The sequence below is a fragment of the Dreissena polymorpha genome, chromosome 15 (assembly GCF_020536995.1).
Source record: "Dreissena polymorpha isolate Duluth1 chromosome 15, UMN_Dpol_1.0, whole genome shotgun sequence".
Taxonomy (NCBI): Eukaryota; Metazoa; Mollusca; class Bivalvia; order Myida; family Dreissenidae; genus Dreissena; species Dreissena polymorpha.
Genome location: NC_068369.1, coordinates 8,600,119 through 8,621,634, shown reverse-complemented (window position 1 = coordinate 8,621,634; position 21,516 = coordinate 8,600,119). Strand labels below are relative to the sequence as shown.

The 21,516-nt window shown below is 33.0% G+C and overlaps 1 protein-coding gene across 6 annotated transcripts in view; it reads right to left on the bottom strand.

Annotated features, from left to right (window-relative positions):
- LOC127860115 (steroidogenic acute regulatory protein-like) overlaps positions 1-20,350 on the bottom strand; it is a 78,881-nt gene extending 58,531 nt beyond the window's left edge. Inside the window, exons 1-2 of one of the 6 annotated variants that reach the window (XM_052397938.1) lie at positions 20,238-20,350; positions 457-518 (exon numbers count right to left, since the gene is read on the bottom strand). In XM_052397938.1, the coding sequence (XP_052253898.1) occupies positions 457-518; positions 20,238-20,252 (77 nt within the window). In that variant the 5' untranslated portion in view covers positions 20,253-20,350. Of the gene's footprint in view, positions 1-456; positions 519-1,210; positions 1,399-20,237 lie in introns of those variants that run through there. The other 5 variants (XM_052397939.1, XM_052397940.1, XM_052397935.1 and 2 more) reach the window with 5 other exon arrangements.
- Between the last annotated feature and the right edge of the window lie 1,166 nt (positions 20,351-21,516).

Genomic DNA, 21,516 nt, shown 5'->3' with positions numbered 1-21,516 from the left:
AAACTCTTTCCCCCTCAGATATGCATTTTAAAGCTTAAGTAGTCCCTTCAAAAATCAAATTTAATTAATGACATTTTTTTCTACGTTCAAGGTTTTAAGGCATCCTTTCCACCAATAAGATACTGATAAGCAGCATACAGCATTAATCCTGAACTGGCTGTTGTTATTTCATGCTGGTTGCACATTTCCACTTTGCTTCTGAGTGGGAAAGGGTTAATGTATGAACATAAAATGTCACCTCAGATCAGTAATACTATGCAGAATGCACTAGTTACATTGCACCTTACATTAACAGTGATGTACAGACTAATCAGGTAAGACACATTCCACCATAACTGGAAGAGACTTACTTTGAAATAAAAATATTGTAGAAACCATAAGTGTTGTTAAAAGATCAAAGTTCATTATGTTTTCCAAGAAATAAGCATGAACAATCCTGTAAAATTGCAGACTTACTTGCCCCTGGAGTGTGCCCCGATTGTGACCTCCTCGTCCAGTAGACCAAGGTCATCACGCTGCTGAAACAAACAAGGTCATCAGGCTTTTTTTGGCCGAAAAATTACAGCCTTTTACCTGCTGTTTCCCAATGGCAAAAAGTAACATTATTTCCCAAAAATCTTACCAAACTTTCCCCCAAAAGATACATAACTTATCCAAGTCACTCAATAATTGATTTATTGAGTTAATTATACTGCAATATAATTACAAAGCACTTAAAAGTCCATAAACACTCAAAGTCAAAGATTATTTTGTACAATATTTAAAAAAAATACAGTTAACATATAAAAAAAGCAATGTTCCTTGTAGCAATATCCAACATTTCAATGCTAGATATGGTCTCGTAACATAGATTTAACAAGATACAAAAATGCTCTTTTTTGTGTGTTTTTTGTGGGACAATATATTCAACACATGTTCATGTACCAAGTTACTGTTCGTGTGTCATATGAATAGATATCGTTGCAGGAAATTACAATGGAACAGAGCAGTCTGCACAGGCTTATCTGGGACGATACTTTATGCACATGCATTAAACCCTCTTTTTACAAAGCACAGCCAATTTAAATTACTTAGAGAACTAGTCCTACCTCACAATTATCCCTTAAATAATAACAAACAAAACACGTATACAAACGATCGCAAACAGTAATTCAGTGTACTCGTTTCTGAGTATACGACATGTGCAGTGCAAGAAATGAATAAAATATACCTTCTTGTATGTTATAGTATATAAAGTCATTTATAATATGTCCTCAATATTTAACTAAACAGACGCCAATTTTTTTCTTTTAGCACAAACACATCACACAGACATTTGTACTCCATGACAACTGATAAAATTGTAATAGAAGTAAAATAATAAAATCACTATTCAATAACTGTGAGCATGCGAAAAGTCACAGATCAGTCCATTATTTTGTAATATGACAGATACACCTCTTTATCAGTGATATTTAAAGGGGCAGTAACACATCAATGTCGAGGATATTGAGTCCATTATTTTGTAATATGACAGATACACCTCTTTATCAGTGATATTTAAAGGGGCAGTAACACATCAATGTCAAGGATATTGAGTCCATTATTTTGAAATGTTACACATTTATCAGTGATATTTAAAGGGGCAGTTACTAGGCTCTTTTTAAGCACAATGCCGTAAAAATACAATAATTTAGCCTCACTTTGGGAAATGGGGCTTCATGCATGTGCCTTAAGTGTAATCCCAGGTAAGCCTGTGCAGTCCACTTAAATTGAAACTTGCTTTTTACTTTTAAAAAATCCATGAAAGCAGTGAGTGTCGTCCCTGATTAGTCGGCTAATCTGGGACAACACTTTACACACATGATTTAACCCTTTCCCATTAGGAAGCAAAGTGAAAATGGCCATGTGCAAACAGCATAAATCCAGAACAGCCTGCGAGTGACTTGCAGTCTGTTCAGGCTTTTTGCTGTTTGCTACTCATCAGTTTCTTGAGTTGGAAATGAAGCCTTTCAAACTTGAATATATGAAGAAAGCACTTACGTTTAAATTGATTTTCTAAATAACTCCAAATGCGTCAAATTGTGTTTTTTTTTAGTGGTAAAGGGTTAAGACCCATTTTTACACAGCAAGGGCTCCAAGGACTAAGTAGTATGACTACGCCATACTTGCCCACTTCTCTAAATGTACCAATGATAAATTTATGTGAGTCTCTGATCAGTGTATGTTGAAATCAATAATGTTACAGAACATCCAATCTTTTTCTACATAAATAATATGTACAGCATAACTAAAACGAGAGCGCTGATGGCGTTAAAAGCATAGGTGCAAGATACAGGGAAGTTGCTGCTTAAGTAAATGTTAAGGGAACAGTTGACTGAATGAAAAACTAAAAGGCTATCAAGAAGAAAAGTTATTTTTAAGATTAAGTAAAAATAATGAAACAGGAAGTGAGGAAATATTGCAAATCTTCCTATAACAATCGGAACATCAGAAACACGTATTAAGTGAGCTTGGTATTTTGCGAAAAAGTAAATGCCCGGATGTAAATGTTATTTTTGGCAGTGAGCTTGGTATTTTGCGAGAAAGTAAATGCCCGGATGTAAATGTTATTTTTGGCTGGATGTTATTTCTGTTGTTGTTTTAATTTGGACAAGAATAGTTTCCTACAGATGTGTCCGTTGTTTGTGTAATGAAAAGATGAAGTAACTCATAACAATTAAATGCTCCTGAGAGATATTTGTACAATGTGGTAATGAATGTTATCATTTATATGTGCGAGACAGAACGACTTTTTCATTCGGAAAAAAATAGTCGGTAATTTCAAACAATTACCGACTATTTAAATAGATAATCTTTCCATTTACATCAGTGTTTGAAACGCTTATGAAAAATAATTACCCAAGCCTTTCAAAATTTAAGCACGGACAGATCTGTATCGAACTATTCTTTTCACAAATGAAAATAGACGCTACCCTATTCTTCTGCGTCAAGAATTTTTCGTAAAATTGTGGTAAGCGTAAGATGCAGACGTGCACAACAGATTTAGTTCTGAATACAGATTTCTGAATGCAGATTTTTATAGAAACTCCTCACAGCAGTTACTTCCCTTGCTTCGCCCGGTCAGTAACTTCTAGTATAAGGGAGACGACTGCGTAGGATATTGAGATTTATAGTGCAGATAGAATTGTTTTACGAACGAAATTTGTTTTAGGTTATAAGAAGATTTTTTGACATAAAACGGTCTTAGAAAAATTCACTAAAAACGGTGTCAGCAATATTCTTGGAAGAAAACGTTAGAAAAATGTTTCCAAATAAAAAATTGTAGAATTACCATATACTACTGTGAAACCATTTATTTTCGACAGCACAAAATTTCGTCATTTTTATAAAAATGACGATTTCGTCAGCACTTAAATTCGCCGATTTCTGATTTTGAATTTTTAAAAAATGCGTCAGTCAATATCCGAATTGTGTATAATACATATTCGCGATCAATCGCAGTTGCAAAAAATCGTGGTACGAATGCGGGGAACACACTTGAGAATCACTGCAGGAGGTGGGGCCTGTTTGTCACATGCCAATTAACTAGTCTAGGGACAGTAATGGACCCTCTAAATGTATGCCATGAACACGTTCATTGTTATGATAAGCGGACAAGTGGGATCGAATAACTGTTAACAAGTGTTTGTAACAACGAAGCCAATTGCCAATTGGGTATGTGTTCTAGTTGGTATGATTTTTATTAAAATGCTGTCAATACCGTTTTAAAACTGTTTGTGTTATACGAAAGAGGTTCCAGTTTGTTAAGTAGGTTTTTTTTTCAAATAAAATGCTTTTTTTATTCTGATATCAACATTAAAATTAGAAACTCTATGTGTGTGTTTGTTCTTAAATAGTAAACTACCGGTATATAAATCAATAATGTCAATAATTTAAAAATAAATAAATTGATACATATAAAATAGTAATAAGTGTGGTTAAACGCAAACAATCAAACAACAAACAGCAATTAAAATATTCTTTATTTTTGTGATAAATACGCATGTTGATCACACATCGTCATCTTTTCGTTTGATTTATTGTCTTTCATCGGCATTCGCTGCGTGATGGCTAATATGCGACACCCCTGAAAAACACAATGCACCTAATGGGTAATAAAGTTATAAACAATTAGCGCTAATTCATAACCATTCTACATAAACGAAGTCAACGCATTCGATACAGCTGTAATGCACACGCGTTTTAAAGAAGTGTCACGTGTCAGTTAAGTACCTTGTGTAATCTACATCCCTTTGTGTCACAACCGGATTAATCTTGATTACGAAACAGCAGTGAATGTCTGCATGGATTATGTTGGAATTTAATGCCTCATGTCTACGGTAAAGTTTTAAAATATTGTTCAACTTGGTGTTTGTTTTTGTTCAAACATAGAGCATGATTGTTCGTTAGGATCTTAAATTCGCCGATCGGTCGACTGACGAAATTTATGAAAATTAATGCCTGACAATTAATAATGGTTTCACAGTATATTAAATAAAAATTTTGTCTGATTTTTGATCGGGTAAGGCGTTGCACCTATGCTAAAAACTGGTTACAATTAAAATGGGCAGTAACCCTTTAATGTAATAACTATACATAGCACTTTGAGGTCAACACACTCTTTCCACTCAACACGGGATGATGGGACCTTGAATTGTATTGATAAAGATGTTACCATCATGTGATAGCACAAAATAACTGCAAAAGCTACCGTAATCAATACTAATAACTTATGGAAATCAACAAATAGATAGACATTTTATTCTGTCACTGGCGAATGTGTATATTTACAGGGACAGGCTTTTATCTAACCTTCAAATATAAACTACTAGTGGGTTTTGTGGGGTTTTTTTTTGGGGGGGGGGTCAATTTTGGGAATGAAATTCCTACCTGTTTGAAATATAAAAAGCATTTATTTTATGCTTTCCAGTGGTTTATAGTGAAATATCAGTGAATTAAAACTGATAATTTCACTGTTTCAAACAGTGAAAATTATCGATAATTTTCACTGTTTACTGTGAAGTAATATTTTTTTACGAAATGATGTCATTATCCCAGCGAAATTCTTTAGTTAAACTCTTTAACAATGTATATAAACAGTGGAAAAAAAAGCATAAAATAAAAAGAAAATTTGTTGCATTTGGTGGAATATCGATTTCAATTCACTCTTGATCATAGAAAAAATATATATTTTCTATGATCACTCTTGAATAAAAATCGATAATCCACCGAATCCAACAAATATCCTCTATATATTTTCCCACATGACTTCACTAAATTCTTAATTGAAAGTTTAAAACAAGAGGGCCATGGGCCCTAAGGCGCTCACCTGAGACCCAAAGGACCTAAACTATTCTGGGAAGGTGGAGTTCAAAATAATAAAAGTACTTCATACAGACGAGCGTACATACTTAACTTGCGCTTTATAGTTTGATTATTTAGTGTAAAATCTTCAAAAGAGGACGAGTGCTGAGCAGACAGGCGGTAGTACAGACTTAGTGTGCTCTATTATTAAAATACGTTTTCACTGTTTTTCCATTCAAAGTTACTTAGAACAATGATACTCTGATTTTCAAGTAATACTGCATTTCACATATCATACATGACATACGTCTGTATATAGAATTAATTAGAATAATGGTATTTCTTATTTTCACATAATACTGTATTTCACATATCGTCCAATGACGTCCATGTAGGCCTACATGACTTTTGTATATCAATCTGTATTTATGATTTAAAATGAAATTTCATACTTCATTTAAGAGTTAATTTTTGTTAATTATTCACATTTGTTAGTGTTGTTTGTAAACAATTCCTCTACGCTTCTACTCTTTATTTACAACCAATGCAAAACTAAAATGCATTTTAATTGTGAAATTTATTCTCAAATACAAGCTGCATTTAATATCATAAGTATCGTAAATAGTTGGTTTTAAGTACATTTTCTCTATCTCTTTAATTCTTAAACAAAGTATATCTGTGATATGATATGTGTACATGCAGACACGATAGTTTTTTGTCAATAAATGTTCAATAGTAAAGTTGGAGAATATTTCACTCTATTTTTTATTGATCAATATAATTGAATTTTGACAACAGTTGCCTAAGCTGTAAAGGATATTTTTACGTACATATCTTTACTTTTTCTTCTTGATATTCATAATATACTGACTGGAACTTTGTGATAGTTATAAGTTAAATAATAGCCATATTGAGTAAGTTCAATCAGGCATCACTGTACTTAAAGCTAAGAAATATGAAATATCACGCCCATTAAATTTATATATATTGTATAAACCTTTCTTGGAAATATATAAGTACATAATTTTGCTATTTCAAGAGCTTGCTTCAATGTTCTTTTTATGCAGTCAGCATGCTGATTTTTATACGAAAATAAATGCCAGACAGATGTACCGTAATTACTCTATGTTTTCGGACAAGTAAAAATAAGTATTTATTTTTGTGTCCGAAAACTTAGATACGAAAAATATTCACAAAGTACAGGTGTCTGAAAACTTAGAGTCGAAAATTGAAGTGTCCGAAAATAGCGTCAATTGTATCAACGACTACCAGTAATAGCACGCGCTTGTAAAATACCATGCCACAAAGTATAAATTACAGTTATATATGTTTGCACTGCATTTAAATTATTTTAAATGCTTCATTTATGTGACAGAAAGTTACTACAAGGTTGTACTTTAACCAACGTGTTCAAAGATGAGCATGTGATGTACCGATACACGCTAGTATGAACCTGTAATTAACGCAATACAAAAGCAAACTATGAATTCTTTGTTTGTTCATTTCCGATATTTGTTGTCTAACACCTTCCATTGTTCATGAAACTTGCAATAGGGTGCATCACACTTCGAAGCGTTTAGTATTTGTCACAGTTATATTACTGATATGGGGTTGTACCATTGCGGTAGATAATGGAACTGTTAATTGGCACTACCCCTGGTAATTGTCATAAAGCTTATGCTATCGGGCGAAACCATTGTTTAATACCGGTTTACAAGTTTATTTAGTCAATAACGCATATGTAATGGTCCGTTGCCCTCAGGCATGCACCTGCCATGTTTTATGATGTTAATCTGGTTGTAAAACCCCATGATCGAAGTGTCATTAGATATCGAAAACAGGACCGACATTTGGTAAAATAGCGCTGTAAAATATACTGTCCGAAAACTTAGAGACATTAATTATGGACGAAAACTCGTGTGTCCGAAAATTAAGAGTCACGAAAAATAATTATTTTTTCTTAAAAAGGGGGTGTCCGAAAACTTAGAGTGTCCGAAAACATAGAGTAATTACGGTATGTGTTTATCTCTCTATTGATACCACTGTATAGCAATTGCTGTTCCATGCTGTTCACTGCAAAGGGCTGTAAACAAGGGGTTAGGCATCAAGCAACTGTCAGAGATAATGAGGTACCTGCTGTGGCTAATGGTTATTTCATTGGTCTGCGGTCATTAAATTAAATGCAACAAAATGTGTGAAAAGTGGCCAGCACAGGAATTTGGGGCCTGACTCTAAACTGTTATATACAGTTGTTTCTCCCCTAAGTAATTTTCTGTGAAATCAATATTACTACTTAAAATTTTGAGATTATTTAATAAAGGGTTTTCAGATGGCAAAAATACGTTTGTTGCACTTCATCCCCAACCAATCATCAACATAATAATCCTCTGTTATTATGGCCATGTTTTTCAAATGTTCACGACTATTTTCAAACTCGTCCGAGGTATCCACATAACCAATGTTTTGACCAAATTTCATGATGATTAGGCAAAAATGTGACTTCTAGAGTGTTCACAAGCTTTTGTACTATATAAAAATAAGGAAAAAGACCCCCCCCTGGCAGCCATGTTTTTTTACCGATCTGAACCATTTTCAAACTCAACTGTCGTATCCAGGAAAAAAATGTTCTGACCAAATTTTATGAAGATTGGACCAAAAATGTGTTAGAGTGTCTAGAGTGTTCAAATGTTTTCACTATATACATTTAGAGAAAACTGCCCCGCCCCCTGGCAGCCATGTTTTTTCACCAATCTGGACCATTTTCGAACTCATCCAAGATATCAATAAAACCAATGTTTTCACCAAGTTTCATGATGATTGGGCAAAAATTGTGACTTCTAGAGTGTTCACAAGGTTTCTATATAGCCATATAAGGAATACTGCCCTGCCCCCTGGTGGCCAAGTTTTTCAACGGACCGGAACAATTTTTGAACTCAACCAACATACCATTAACACAAACATTTTGGCAAAATTAACATGAAGATTGGGCATCAAATGTGACTTCTACAGTGTTCACAAGGTTTTTCTATTCTTTTACCTAGTGACCTAGTTTTTGACCCAGCATGACCCAGTTTCGAACTCAGTCGAGGTATCATCGGGAAAAATGTTCTGACCAAGTTTCATGAAGATCGGATAAGAAATGTGGCCTCTAGAGTGTTTACAAGGTAAAATGTTGACGATGCACGCACGACGGACAAAAGGCGATCCCAAAAGCTCACCATGAGCATGTTGTGCTCAGGTGAGCTAAAAAAAGGTTATTTGTTTGATTTAATGGAATATCTATTTTTATTTACAAGTGATCATAGAAAATATATTTTTTCTATGATCACAAGTGAATTAAAATCGATATTCTACCAAATCAAACAATTTTTCTTTTTATTATATGCTTATGAATGATATTTTTTTTATTTTTGTCATACGGGTCAATCTGATTTCCCAAAATGCAATACTTGTTGCACAAAGTTCGCAAGAAAATATATATTTATAAATAAGTGTATTTTTATTTATAATGCAATATAATGCAAGTTTTTAAGTAAGAAGTAAGTAGAAACAAAACCGATCACATCATTTCAACAATAAATATTTATTGGCTATTTAAAGCAGACGAACATTACAGTAATGTACATGTATGTTCAAGTGAAGCTAATCAGTATGTAAACATTCGATTGCACAGTAGTCACCCTTGGCAAAATTGGGGGTCCCAATGGGGAATAAAACAATTAGTTCCATTAAAACAAGAAAATTATAAAAAAAATCACTGTTAATTTTCACCGTTAGGAACAGTGAATTATCAGTTTTAATTCAATGATATTTCTCTATAAACCAACGCAAAGCATAAAATAATTACTATAATCCCATTTAATATGTATGTTAATCTATAATGTCAAATTCTATGTATTACACTGTAGTAAATGTAATTAAAAAATCAGCAGTCAACAAAGGCTTATGTAACTGACAACTCTATCTGCTTGTATGGTATTTTACATTTAAAAAGAGAAAGTTCTTAACAACAATCTGGTTTAGGATTGTGCTGTTAGCACAGACTAATCAAGGAAATTATTAAATTCCATAAAAGGACGACACCTTTCACACATGCATAAACACCATTTTTTCCAGAAAGCACCTAAATGATGCATTAGGGACCACATTCATCACTTTCATGAATATGTTAGGAAAGCGTTGTTGAGTCAAGTATACCTCCCCTCTCTCTGCCGGCCCCCTGGGTACATGTGTTCACTGTTTCACTATCTGTTCTTGTTCCAGTTATGCATTTTCAACTTTATTAGGTTCATACATGGTTATTATTTCATTTTACAAAATCCACAATCACTAAAAACTTGAGAGTTTGTTACAAAACTGACTAAAAACCAACACTGCAACACTTTCACACAGGAATATAATCAATTTTGGTTAAGCAAAAGGTCACATACTTCAGAAACATCACTGTGCTTGACAAATATTTCTTGCACATCTACACTTCCTAGTGATTAAATATTCCTATATCAGAGGGGGTAATCACGTGAAAAACAAGATGGCAACGTCCATGACGAGACAGGTATTTTTCACCGTTTTATACCCTTTATTACTTATATTAATTGTTTAAATGCTGCTCACTTTCCAGTCATAGCAGTAAGAAAGTGATTCAGCGTTTATTTCTTTTAATATTCGCCCTTTATCTCAACTTTACTCGCTGCAAATTTTCTTACCAGGAACTGTAATTTTGTGACATGCAAAGAAAATTCGCAGCAAGTTAATTCGAGATATAGAGTGAATATTAATACCATATCAACCCTTATCACTTTCTTGACAATATATTAACTTTATGGTGACGATATATGGTGACGATATATATTACAAGTTTCAATTCAATCAATTGAAAAATGAAGCAGCTAGCACCACAAACATTTTTAGCTGAAGTAAAAATGTGCTACGTTCCAAGGGCACACAACCTAGGCACGTGTTGATCATTGTGCATAAAAAAGGTGCAGTTCACATGACTGTTCACTTCTTTGTGACATATCTGAGTTTCAATTCAATACGTTGACCAATGTAGAAGTTAAAACATATTATGCATAACAATGGCTTAGTTCAAAGGAAATGATTCAGGAATATAAAGATAACTGGACATAAAAATGGTGTTCTGCACAACGTACACTTTGTTATGATGACTTCTTTCAAGATTAAATTAAATTAAATAGTTTCAGAAATTTAGTCTTTAAGGGCTAGTTTGCTCCCAGGCCCTTTTCTGCCTATCTCACGGGTCCGATAGTCGGACCCATTCCCAATGCCAAATATGCATATTTTTTCCCAATTCTAAAAAAAAAGTCCCAATTTCCGACCGAAATGACCGAAGCCGAAAATTGTGTTTCCCGGTAGGTACTGTGTTTTAAATAAGTGTGCCAATGGGAATACCCTGTAAAACGTCATCATATCGAGTGTTCCATAATGCAATTTTCGCGAGCTTGACACTTCAGACAAATGTCAAACGGTTGTGTTTATGCAATTTTTAAGACACATTTTCAGTCAGAATTTGTTTTCAAATATTGAAGTGCTGGATTATTCAGAATTATCAGGTGATGTACCCGGTATACAACAAGTGATAATCATGTGTACGTATTATTTATTGTAAATTGGTTGAGAATCGATAATGATGGTCTTAGGTAGAGAAATGGGGACTGGTTTCACTTTCAACGTTACTGTGTTCCAAAAAATGGCTGCCTTCAGACATTTGGCAACTTGAATTTTGAATAATAATATGTTGAACACAGGTCCTTCGACTGTGATATTCATTAATAAATCCTAATTGACATATCGAGCTTTGTATTTTATTTGAACTTCAAGCATAACATTAACAAAGTCTGTATTTTTATCATAAACATACTTACGCTAGCAGTGGAGAATGACTGTTGCATGGAAAAAACCTTTAAATACTTTTCTTATTTTAGGACAATACCTATGTATGAAAACATTTAATTTAGATTTAATACGAAAAATTATTTCCCCAATTTGAAAGATTTCACGACTCGAAAAATCCCAATTTTGCTAGGTACCTTTTCCCAAAATAGACAGAGAAAAAGGCCTGGCTCCAAAAATGTATCACATTTTATACATAAAAAATGGCTCGGCCCAAGAGAACATGTCACTCAGGAACAATTTGTCAATCACAGGGCATGAAAAGGTATTTTTCACATATACATTTCCATGACAGTTTTCATATTTTGCTCTACAAACTTTAAAATTCTATGCAAACAGACTGATGAACAAACAAACCTTTGGAATAATAAAAAAAAACTACAAAAAAATTAAACTAACATACATTTAAATACTCAAAATCGACGAATACTTTGTAAAATATTTTATGAAATAAAGTTAACCCATAAAAATATCAGTGTTCCTTATAGCCAAAATTTGAACGCTAGATGTGGTATGGTAACATAGATTTTACAAGATACAAAGTTATTTTTTATTTTTTGTGTCACAATTAAGTCCATTTTAATTTCTGCAACGATATCTATCTAATGAAACACGCACACTTGGTACATGAACATGTGTTGAATAAATACATATTGTACAAAATATTTGTTGATTTTGAGTGTTCATTGGCTTTTAAGAATTTCAGAAACTTACAGTATATTTGGAACAAGAAATATCTTTAAAAAAGATATACGGCGTAAATAGTTTAATGAATGAGATCAAGGATAGCGAATGTCTTTTTCTGTGCAGTTCTTAGCTGCATCACACGCAGTACGGGATGTTACGGGGAGTTTTCACGGCTTATTTTACATTATAACATATTGCTGGTCATAAACCTAAAGATACAAAACAGAAAACCAAAAGAAGAATGGAAGTGAAATTTAAACATATGAGTCAACCGGCCACACGAGAAGTATCCGTATTTATAGGCGCTTTCTTCGAACAAACCTGTTTTAGTGGTTTGTCGGGCATTGCTATTTGATTCGATTATTAACATTATCGAGAATCATCGTGCTCATGCTTAAAGTGATATTATGGGCATTTTGCACTGTTGAATTGAGCTGAAAAGAATTAACAGGTCAAAATAGTTAGTTAAAATGTGGTTACTGATCAATTATCTGCAACTCACCTTGCTACCAGTTGTTTATAAAAATATATTTTATATTCAATATTCTTACGTGACCCACCCAGTCCTGTAAGCCGAAATGATCCTTAAAACAATATTGTGTCTTTGTGTCGTATGAACAAATCTGCACTAAAACTAAATTTAGGTTCAACTCGTAAACGCATGATCAGTTGTCAAACGAAAGTACGGTTGATATTCAAATGCATTATTTTTCTCTTTCTGGTATATTGTTTTAGTATGTTGATGCTGCATTAATAAATATATAAGTGTATATGAAGTAGAAACATCAAAAATAATCAACGGTTGCGATAGACAACTATAAACTGTTACATGCTCATAATATCACTTTAGCACATTAGGCAATATGGTGGAATAATTATTGTTAAATTTATCAAAAATAATATTTATCATTGTATTGTTAAAAAAACATTAAGAATCTATTATTGACATACCATAATTATATTGCTGAATATCTTCATTTAACATATTTCTGGTCTAAAGAAAATTCCAGGTCACCTAGTTCACGGATAGCGTCTTTATTATATAACGATTATTTTACTGGCCGCGAACTCCGGTGATGACTTGTATATAAACTCTGAATGTCCGCGAATTGACCCGAAAACTCGCGGGTTGAAATGCAATGCTTTAAAGTGAGGCCTCGCTTCCACTGCTCTTTATACTTTACATGTTAACATGTTGACAGGAATATGGAAGTAAGTACTAAATATGAGAACATAGCCTTTTAAGTATAAACGCTTTTGCGCTGGTAATACTCTGAAAATAAAAGGTGTACGCACAAACTGTATTGATGTTGAGAATTTAGTGTAAAACTGTTCTATCTATTAAGCCTTTTCATTAGAGATAAAATTGTTTCATACAGTAAAACAGTGTTACAAAGACACTGATATGTTTCCAATGTTCTGGTGGTATACTCAAATCAGCCAATGGAATAAATGAAGTGTATTCATTCATACCTAGCCGCGGGAAATTTTATTTGAATTTTATTGGACACTGACAAAGGTCAGGCTAAGGCGAAAAGCTGGCTTAATACAGCTTACGCCGAAAAAAAGGTAAAAATTAGGCAATAACCAAGATTTATTTTTATTGAACATATGCTTGCTTTTAATGAGTCGTGTTCTGAGAAAACTGGGCATAATGCATGTTTGCAAAGTGTCTTACCAGATTAGCCTGTGCAGTCCAGACAGGCTAATCAGAGACGACACTTTCCGCTTTTATGGTATTTTCCATTAAAAGGAAGTCTCTTCTACACAAAAATCCACGTTAAGGCGGAAAGTGTCGTCCCTGATTAGCCTGTGCAGACTGCACAGGCTAATCTGGGACAACCCTTTATGCACATGCATTATGCCCAGTTTTCTCAGAACGCAACTCAAATAATTCAATATTTCTATATGAGCTGCATTTTGGGAAAACTGGGCTTATTGCACGTGCCTAAAGTTTAGCTTGAGATTAGCCTGCGCAGGGTAATCAAGGACAACACTTTGTGCCTTAACAGGAAATAAAAAATTCATAAAAGCAAAAGAGTTTTCTTGATTTACCAATGCGAACTGCAGACACTTGATACCAGCATCCATTAAGCCCTGTTTTGTATACAATTTATAGATGAGACTTTGGTGAATAGGACTTCCTCCTTGGGGTTAAAGGGGCCTTTTCACAGATTTTGGCATGTTTTGAAGTTTGTCATTAAATGATTTATATTGATAAATGTAAACATTGGATCTAAAAAGCTCCAGTAAAAAATCAAGAATAACATTAAAAAAAGGGAAAAAAAGTAGCCAGCAGCAGGGCTCGAACCAGTGACCCCGGGAGTCCTGGAGTAAAAACCAATTAGACCGCTCGGCCATCCTGCCAAGTATGTATGATCGATGTATTTTAAACTTTATATAAGTAATCTTTGTAGTTTCACAAAATTGAACGACAACAACAGAACTCTCCAAATTATTCAACCGTTTCACTTTATAATTTTCAGGTTTTTAAATCGTCAAAAGATGCATATAATGGCTATATAAGACCATAGTAAATGTTCAGTATTTCTGTTTCCTCACAAATATCATAACTAAAACAAAATTTGCGAATCTGAAACAACTTTTTTCAATTTTGTCAATTTACCAAAATGTGAAAAGATCCCTTTAAGTTTTAAACTTCTTTTTTTTGACATATTTTTTTTAATTTACCATAAGGCAAGGTTAAAGTATTAAACAGAGGTGTAAAGCACTTCCTTGTACATGTACATGTATAATGAAGAAGCACTAAATTTAAACCAATGAGCAAAGATGCATGAATTGCTAACAAATTTACTACCGGGTGGTGTGTTTTTTTTCCATACCTAAAGCAGGTGAATGAATATTTTGTAATAGCATACAATTTTAGCAGCTGTATGCTTGTTTCTTGACAAGATTTGGAAGCAGTACAAGTGGCTGTGTCAAAGATGGCAAAAACTTGGATAACTTAACAATTAATACAGGTGTATTGAATTATACAATTCTTTATGAAACCAGTAATGTTCTGTATCATTTTACTTCCTTATAAATTTTAGGCACTTAAACATTGAATAAAAATACATAGTTTTTTACAAAAAATCATAATCTCAATTAACCCTTTCCCCCATTAGAAGCAAGGTGAAAATGGCTTTTGCAACAAGTATTCAACAGTTTTATGCTGTATGCTGCTCATCAGCTCCGCTTTTGTACAGTTTATTTTCACCCCTGGGGTATATAAAAGTTCCATAATTCATTCAAATTTCCAAATATGGGCATGCTGTTGGTGTGTATAGATGCTGTAAAGGTGTTTAAAATTTAAACAAGATGAAATAAGTATTCTTTTACAGACATTTATTTTTTACAAATTTTTATCTATGAAAGAGCGCCATGAAATGTAAGCGATTTCAGCCAAGTAAAAATTGGGTCGGTTAAAAACAAAGTGTCATAAAATTCAAAATAGTATCATTGAAGTTATATTTTTAAACATAGTTTTAATAGAAACACTATGTACAGCAAAAATACCAAGAAATAAACAGATTTACCGTTTACTTTTTGAAATAAAAATAAAAATGCAACATGCATCATTCGTATTTTCAGCAGTAAATCACCCAATTTAGCCATAACGTTGTTTTAATTTTAAAAATTGAAGGATGTGCATAAAAATTTCAACATATTAAACAAAAAACATAGCATATATGCTACATTAAATCAAATTACATTAGAAAAGAAATAAAACGTGTCGCAAAAAGTATGCGATGTCAGCAGGATTCGAACCTGCCCGGGAAGATCCCAAAAGATTAGTAGTCCATTGCCTTAACCACTAGGCCAGATAACTTCTCATTTGTGCAAGCTTAAATTAGGTATCCATAAGTAAACAGGTAAAAGGCTCGCCAATCTTTGAAGAAAATCGCGAAATCGTATTTTTTCAGATGATATTTGGATCAAAGTCAATATTTATTGTGAAAATAATTTATTTTAAAGGATTAACGTAAACATATAACAAAATTCGAACTTTAAAAAAAAAAAAATGCATCTCTCGGAAATAACCGATCATTGAAGATCGGCAATGATCGTAAAATAAATCGCGGGAAATCATTAGAGGTGCGCTACCTTAATTAAATTTAACTTTCTAAGGTACTACAAATGCGTGGAGAAATGTATTTAAGTGGTAAAGGGTTTACAGCAGAGATTCCAAACCTGACCTGTAAATGAGACTCATATTTATTGCCACTGACAAGAACATCTTTATATCAGCAGAGGTTACTGCCTCCCATTTTCTCATTCTTGAATGTTGTTTAAATGCTGCCATTTAATTTTGCAGAAGCATAGTTAAATGGCAATAATCAAGAACAATGCCAAGTAGTCTTCATTCCTCCTAACTGTCTATTTCAAAGTTCAACTTAGCATGACCTGTAATGGGGAAAGTAATGGCAGTGCTGTATGACCAGCTCTATTGACATAATGATTTTAATCCCCCTTTGTCCTTTTGTTTTTGGCAAATTGAAAGATTGTATCCCCACTTTTCAAACACTTCCACATTTCATGAAAATTGAGAATGAAAGCTGAAGCCCAGCAAAGTTCGGAGAAGTAATATCATCGCATAGGGTATTTTCGATATAGGGATATTTTCGACAATCACGCATTTTCCACTGTAAACATGCCTGGCGGACATGCTAAGCATAAGTCACATGTTATTTAATTTGCTAACATGTAGTTCATTCAACAAATGACCTTATTTAGGAGATAATCGCAATAAAAACAATAAATAAACAAACACACATTCAAACACAATAGTTTTTACCAATTTTAACTAATCCTCAAATTTTCAAACTCATCATTTAACATTTAAATCATTATTGATCAAGGGCGTTGGAAGCAAATTGACCATGGGGCGGCAGAGGGGGTGGGTATGACAGGGGGTATCCCCCTCCTGTTGGTGGGGTCCGGAATTTTTTTCAAATTTCAGCATCAAATGGCGCATTCTGGTGCGTTATTATGCCTGATACCTGACCTTATACACGTTTATTGCAGGCATATTCTGAATGACAAAAGTTGTGACAGACAAACAGACGATGGAGAAGTGATCTCTATATGTTGCAGTTTGTACTTTGTAGCAGGCGACACAACAATAGGGATCATGTAATGTCAATACTGATTAAACATATGCTAAAAGTCAAATTAAGATGCTAATATTAAGTTTTATTTGATGTATTTTTATACATGTATGTACAGTAACAATATTATCATATCGCATGAAACATACAATTTTAATATCACAGAACAATCAAATGTGAACACTGAACAGGGCTCGAAATTAACACTCGCACACTCGCAAAATGCGAGTAAAAAATACCGAATGCGAGTCAAGTTTTAAGCCACTAGTATTTTTTTGCAAGTAAATAGTGAAAAGAAATGAGTAGGTATAATGCTGCTCGACACATGATCACTAAATCTTAGGTAAATTTATAGAACGCCCAAGAACCCTTATGCGTAAGCGCACACCTTGTATGTAGACTGGTATATACAGACACGCGGATGGTATTGGTACAAAGGAAGTGAAACAGTCGACTATTCACACATGTTCATTGAAGCGAAAAATAACTTGTCACTTTATTCCCACAGACGGAAATAACACAAAATATACATAATACAAAAGATAAAGCAAAGTTAACCGTTTAGTTAGAAAAAAACAGATTTTAAATCCTTCTATGAAAACAGTGAATTAGTGGAAAAAATAACTTAAAATAAGACTAAAACTTGTTATAGATGAAGATGGTCAATCAACCTAATGTGGGCCCTTGTGGTACAAGGAACTGATATCTTTGTATGGTTGCAGAAATAAAATGTGTATACATGTTAAGTACTTTTATTTTGTTTAAATAGAACTAAACTAAAAACCAAGGGTTTTTTATGTTTCCATCAAAATTTGCGAGAATGTTTTTGATTTTGCGAGTTGGTATTAAAGCTGCTCGCAATTTTTTGCAAGTAGAAAAAAAAGTTAAATTCGAGCCCTGGTGAACTCTATCACTATCAATTATGGAAATTTGTCTATATATGGAGTAGACATATTGAAATGACACAAAAAAATTGCAAAAAAATATAATTAAATTTGAGTTATTAAATTTTATTTAGGTACCTTGATGTTTCTTTAGTTTTGTGTAATTAAGGACTAATGGATATCCGCACATTTGTTTCATGTAATACTTTCCTTTAGGCCAAAAAAAAATAGGTCCGTTTCTGGTCGCCCGACCGTGTCTCCCGAATCAGCGCCGACTCTCAACATTTTATTGGGGTCGCCAAAAATAAAAAAAGATGTAATATCAAGCAAACAAAGCATATATATTATACATGTATTTCTTATTAAAACCTTTAGTAGCCTTCCATTTCAGTACCCCCCCCCCCCAAAAAAAAATAATAAATAAATAAAAAAAATACAATCCCTACCCTGTTTTTTTTCCCAAGGAGACCAGAAACGGACCTATTTTTTATTTTGGCCTTATATTAATAAAAAGAAGCAAAAGCTTAGATCATGCCAACAATTAAAGATTTCCAGGTTTAATTACTCAAGAATAAAGGGATTATCATTAATTTGTTATAAAAAAGACTGATCAATAAACAACATCATTGAAACGTTCTGAAGGTGTGACACGATCATTATAATAAAAGGTCAATAAAACTAGTAATCTGAAATATACAAGACATTACATATAACTGACCATAATTTCAAATTGAATCAATTTGATCAAATAAATAATCTGATTATCAAAGGTCATTAGAACTTGCAAACTCAAATATACAAGACATTCCATACAACTGTCCATAATTTCAAATAGAATCAATTTGATCAATTAAATAATTAAGCCCACTAGCTTAAATAACTCAAATCCGTCGATCAATTCCTGCTTACACAACCTAAAACAGGTAACAATAACGGCTATCACTATCCACATAAATTTTGCATGCCGAACTATACAAATACTAATTATACACAATAAACAAAACATTTAGCAAACTACACCTACTAATAAACCAGGCCTTTTCCACCCTATGCCACGGGTCCGAATATCGGCCCCATTCCCAATGCAAATCTGGTTGTTTTTCTCCCAATTGAAAAAAAAATTCCCAATTCCAAAAAAAAATACAATTTAAAAAAAAATTTTTTTTTAAACCTTTAAATATATAAGTTAACCTGATCCAGTGTAGAAAATAGAAAAATATTGCATAATTAAATTATTTGTTGCCTCGAATTTGTTTTAAAAACAGTAAAATATGTTAAATTGATTATTTAAGACTTTCCTTATTTTCCCGAGAATACGGCGTTTCGCGCGATTTTTTACCCTCAAAAAAGGCCAGGCCCTTTACCCAAAATCATATAAAAAAAGCTGCACTTATCACACATGTTCATAATATTTTGTAAAATTTTAATATGTTATCAAAATAGTTGTTATTTACCAGTTAACAGCTTCTTTGAAATATAAGAAACACTATTAACGTGCGATTAATTTTCCCAATTGAGCCAGTTTTGCGATGAATTTTTTTCCCAAAATGGAGGTTCATGACGTGAAATTCCCAAAATTCCATTGTGGCGTTTTCCCAAAATGGAGCGAAAAAGGCCTGTAAACATACAAAACATATAAAGCAGACATATACAAACACACATCAAAAAGGGGTGGGCAGGTGTGGCAAAAATTTCTAATCAATAAGATATTGATCGTGTCAAACAATACTGTGACCAAAAAGCGCGAATCAGCTGTTTTATAAACTAGCGTAAGAATACATGAGTGGTCAAGCATGAAGGGACTATCTCTTGGCTGTAATCGATAATTAATCGATTTTATGGAAGAAAATGCTTAAAATAAAGTAATTCATTGTTTGTGTACAAGATTATATTAAAATGCCACTTGTCCTCAGGTATTTATACTGGTGTGGGGTATTTTCAATTGTTTAAAAGTCAAAAATAAGGCTTCTATTGATTCTTTTACAAATGCAAAAAGAAACATAAAATTAATGTTGGTTATTAAAAACAAATATATTACCAACACAAGTTTATAAAAAAACAACTGTTTACATGTCTAAGTTTGTTTACTTTTGAACAAACAAAAGTAACTCAGTCACTGTGCATGTTTTGTATAATACATTTTCAACTAGAATATAGATTGTTTTTTAGTGTAATATTCATAACATTCATTTTCATATTGCTCGTGAAAGATCAATAGTAGTTTTAGTACGGGTACGAACACCTCTGTGCACGATAAGTTCAAATGATATTTTAACAACAATAGAAAGTACAAAACACACAAAGCACAAATACTCACCGTGTTGACTGACATTATTTTACTTATTCAAAATATGTTCAGTAAAAAATGAAAAACACAGAGAATTAAACGGTATAATAATTCCTATCCAAAAAAAATTTTGCTTTCACTTTTGGGTTGGTTCCCATCTTAAAGGGAACCAATTAAGCACGTGAAGGTTAAAATCTCGGCAGAGGATAAGAAACATCTTCATTCCAGTTAGCTTCAAAAACTAAATCCATTGACTTATTACATAATAAGAGACAAGAACATCGCGAACTACAATACCAATGTTGTTCAATTACTTCTACATGAAACGGATGCGGGACTTTAAAAGTAGCATCATATCATATATTCCCACCAAGCAAGACATAGTAGACTCATATAAGTCCAATACGGACAACCGATATGGTCCCGTTTTGGTAACCCATATGGGTCCAGTTATGGTTTTGCTGTCAGAAACCACGTGGGACCCAGATAGGTAACGAAATGGGATAAAAATACAATTTTTTGGCTGCATCTGTACTCTTTATGGGCTGCAAATGGACCCCTATATGGGCTGCCAATATAATTATATTTGAGCTTTCCGCCATATTATACTCAAACGAGATTTAAAGACTCTCATTTTTTTAACAACCACAGTGAATATGGTGGTTAAGTTTTGGATTTTGACACCATTTGTTGTAATTTTGACATATATTTGTCTCGCATGGTCTTGAGTTGGTTGTAAAATGATTTCTTGAACTTTATAATATATGTGGTGCCTTTGTACTTAATTGAGAAAATATCACTTTTAACAAAATACCTTAAATATGTACGCAGTGCGTTAAATTATTATCGCGTCATAAAAACATATTCAAACAAATAGTCATAAATTAACAAAATTTGGAAACATTGACATTTCGTAAATACATAACAAATGTATCAGAGGACCGTGTATACTATCGAGAAAAATGTGTTATCAATTGATCTCAAAAACCAATAGGTGCATGTATTGTTTTATAGCATACTGATAGTGTGATTAATCAACGTTATAAATGAAGCATATGATATAATATGCATGTAAAATTATTGAACTAACCTTTTGTTTTTAATTGTTGGCGCTGCAGAAAGATTTGTGTTTCTAATTTAATTTCGCGTTGCTGTTGTGTGATATTGTTAGACCCTTATATGACCGTTAGGGAGCCCATAAGGGTATTGAATTATATACCCAAAGTTTTATAAAATAAAGTTTGAAGATAACAAAAAACTGTTTGAAGCCGTTTTCTTACAAGCTAGTGCAACTACAATACGTTTTCAC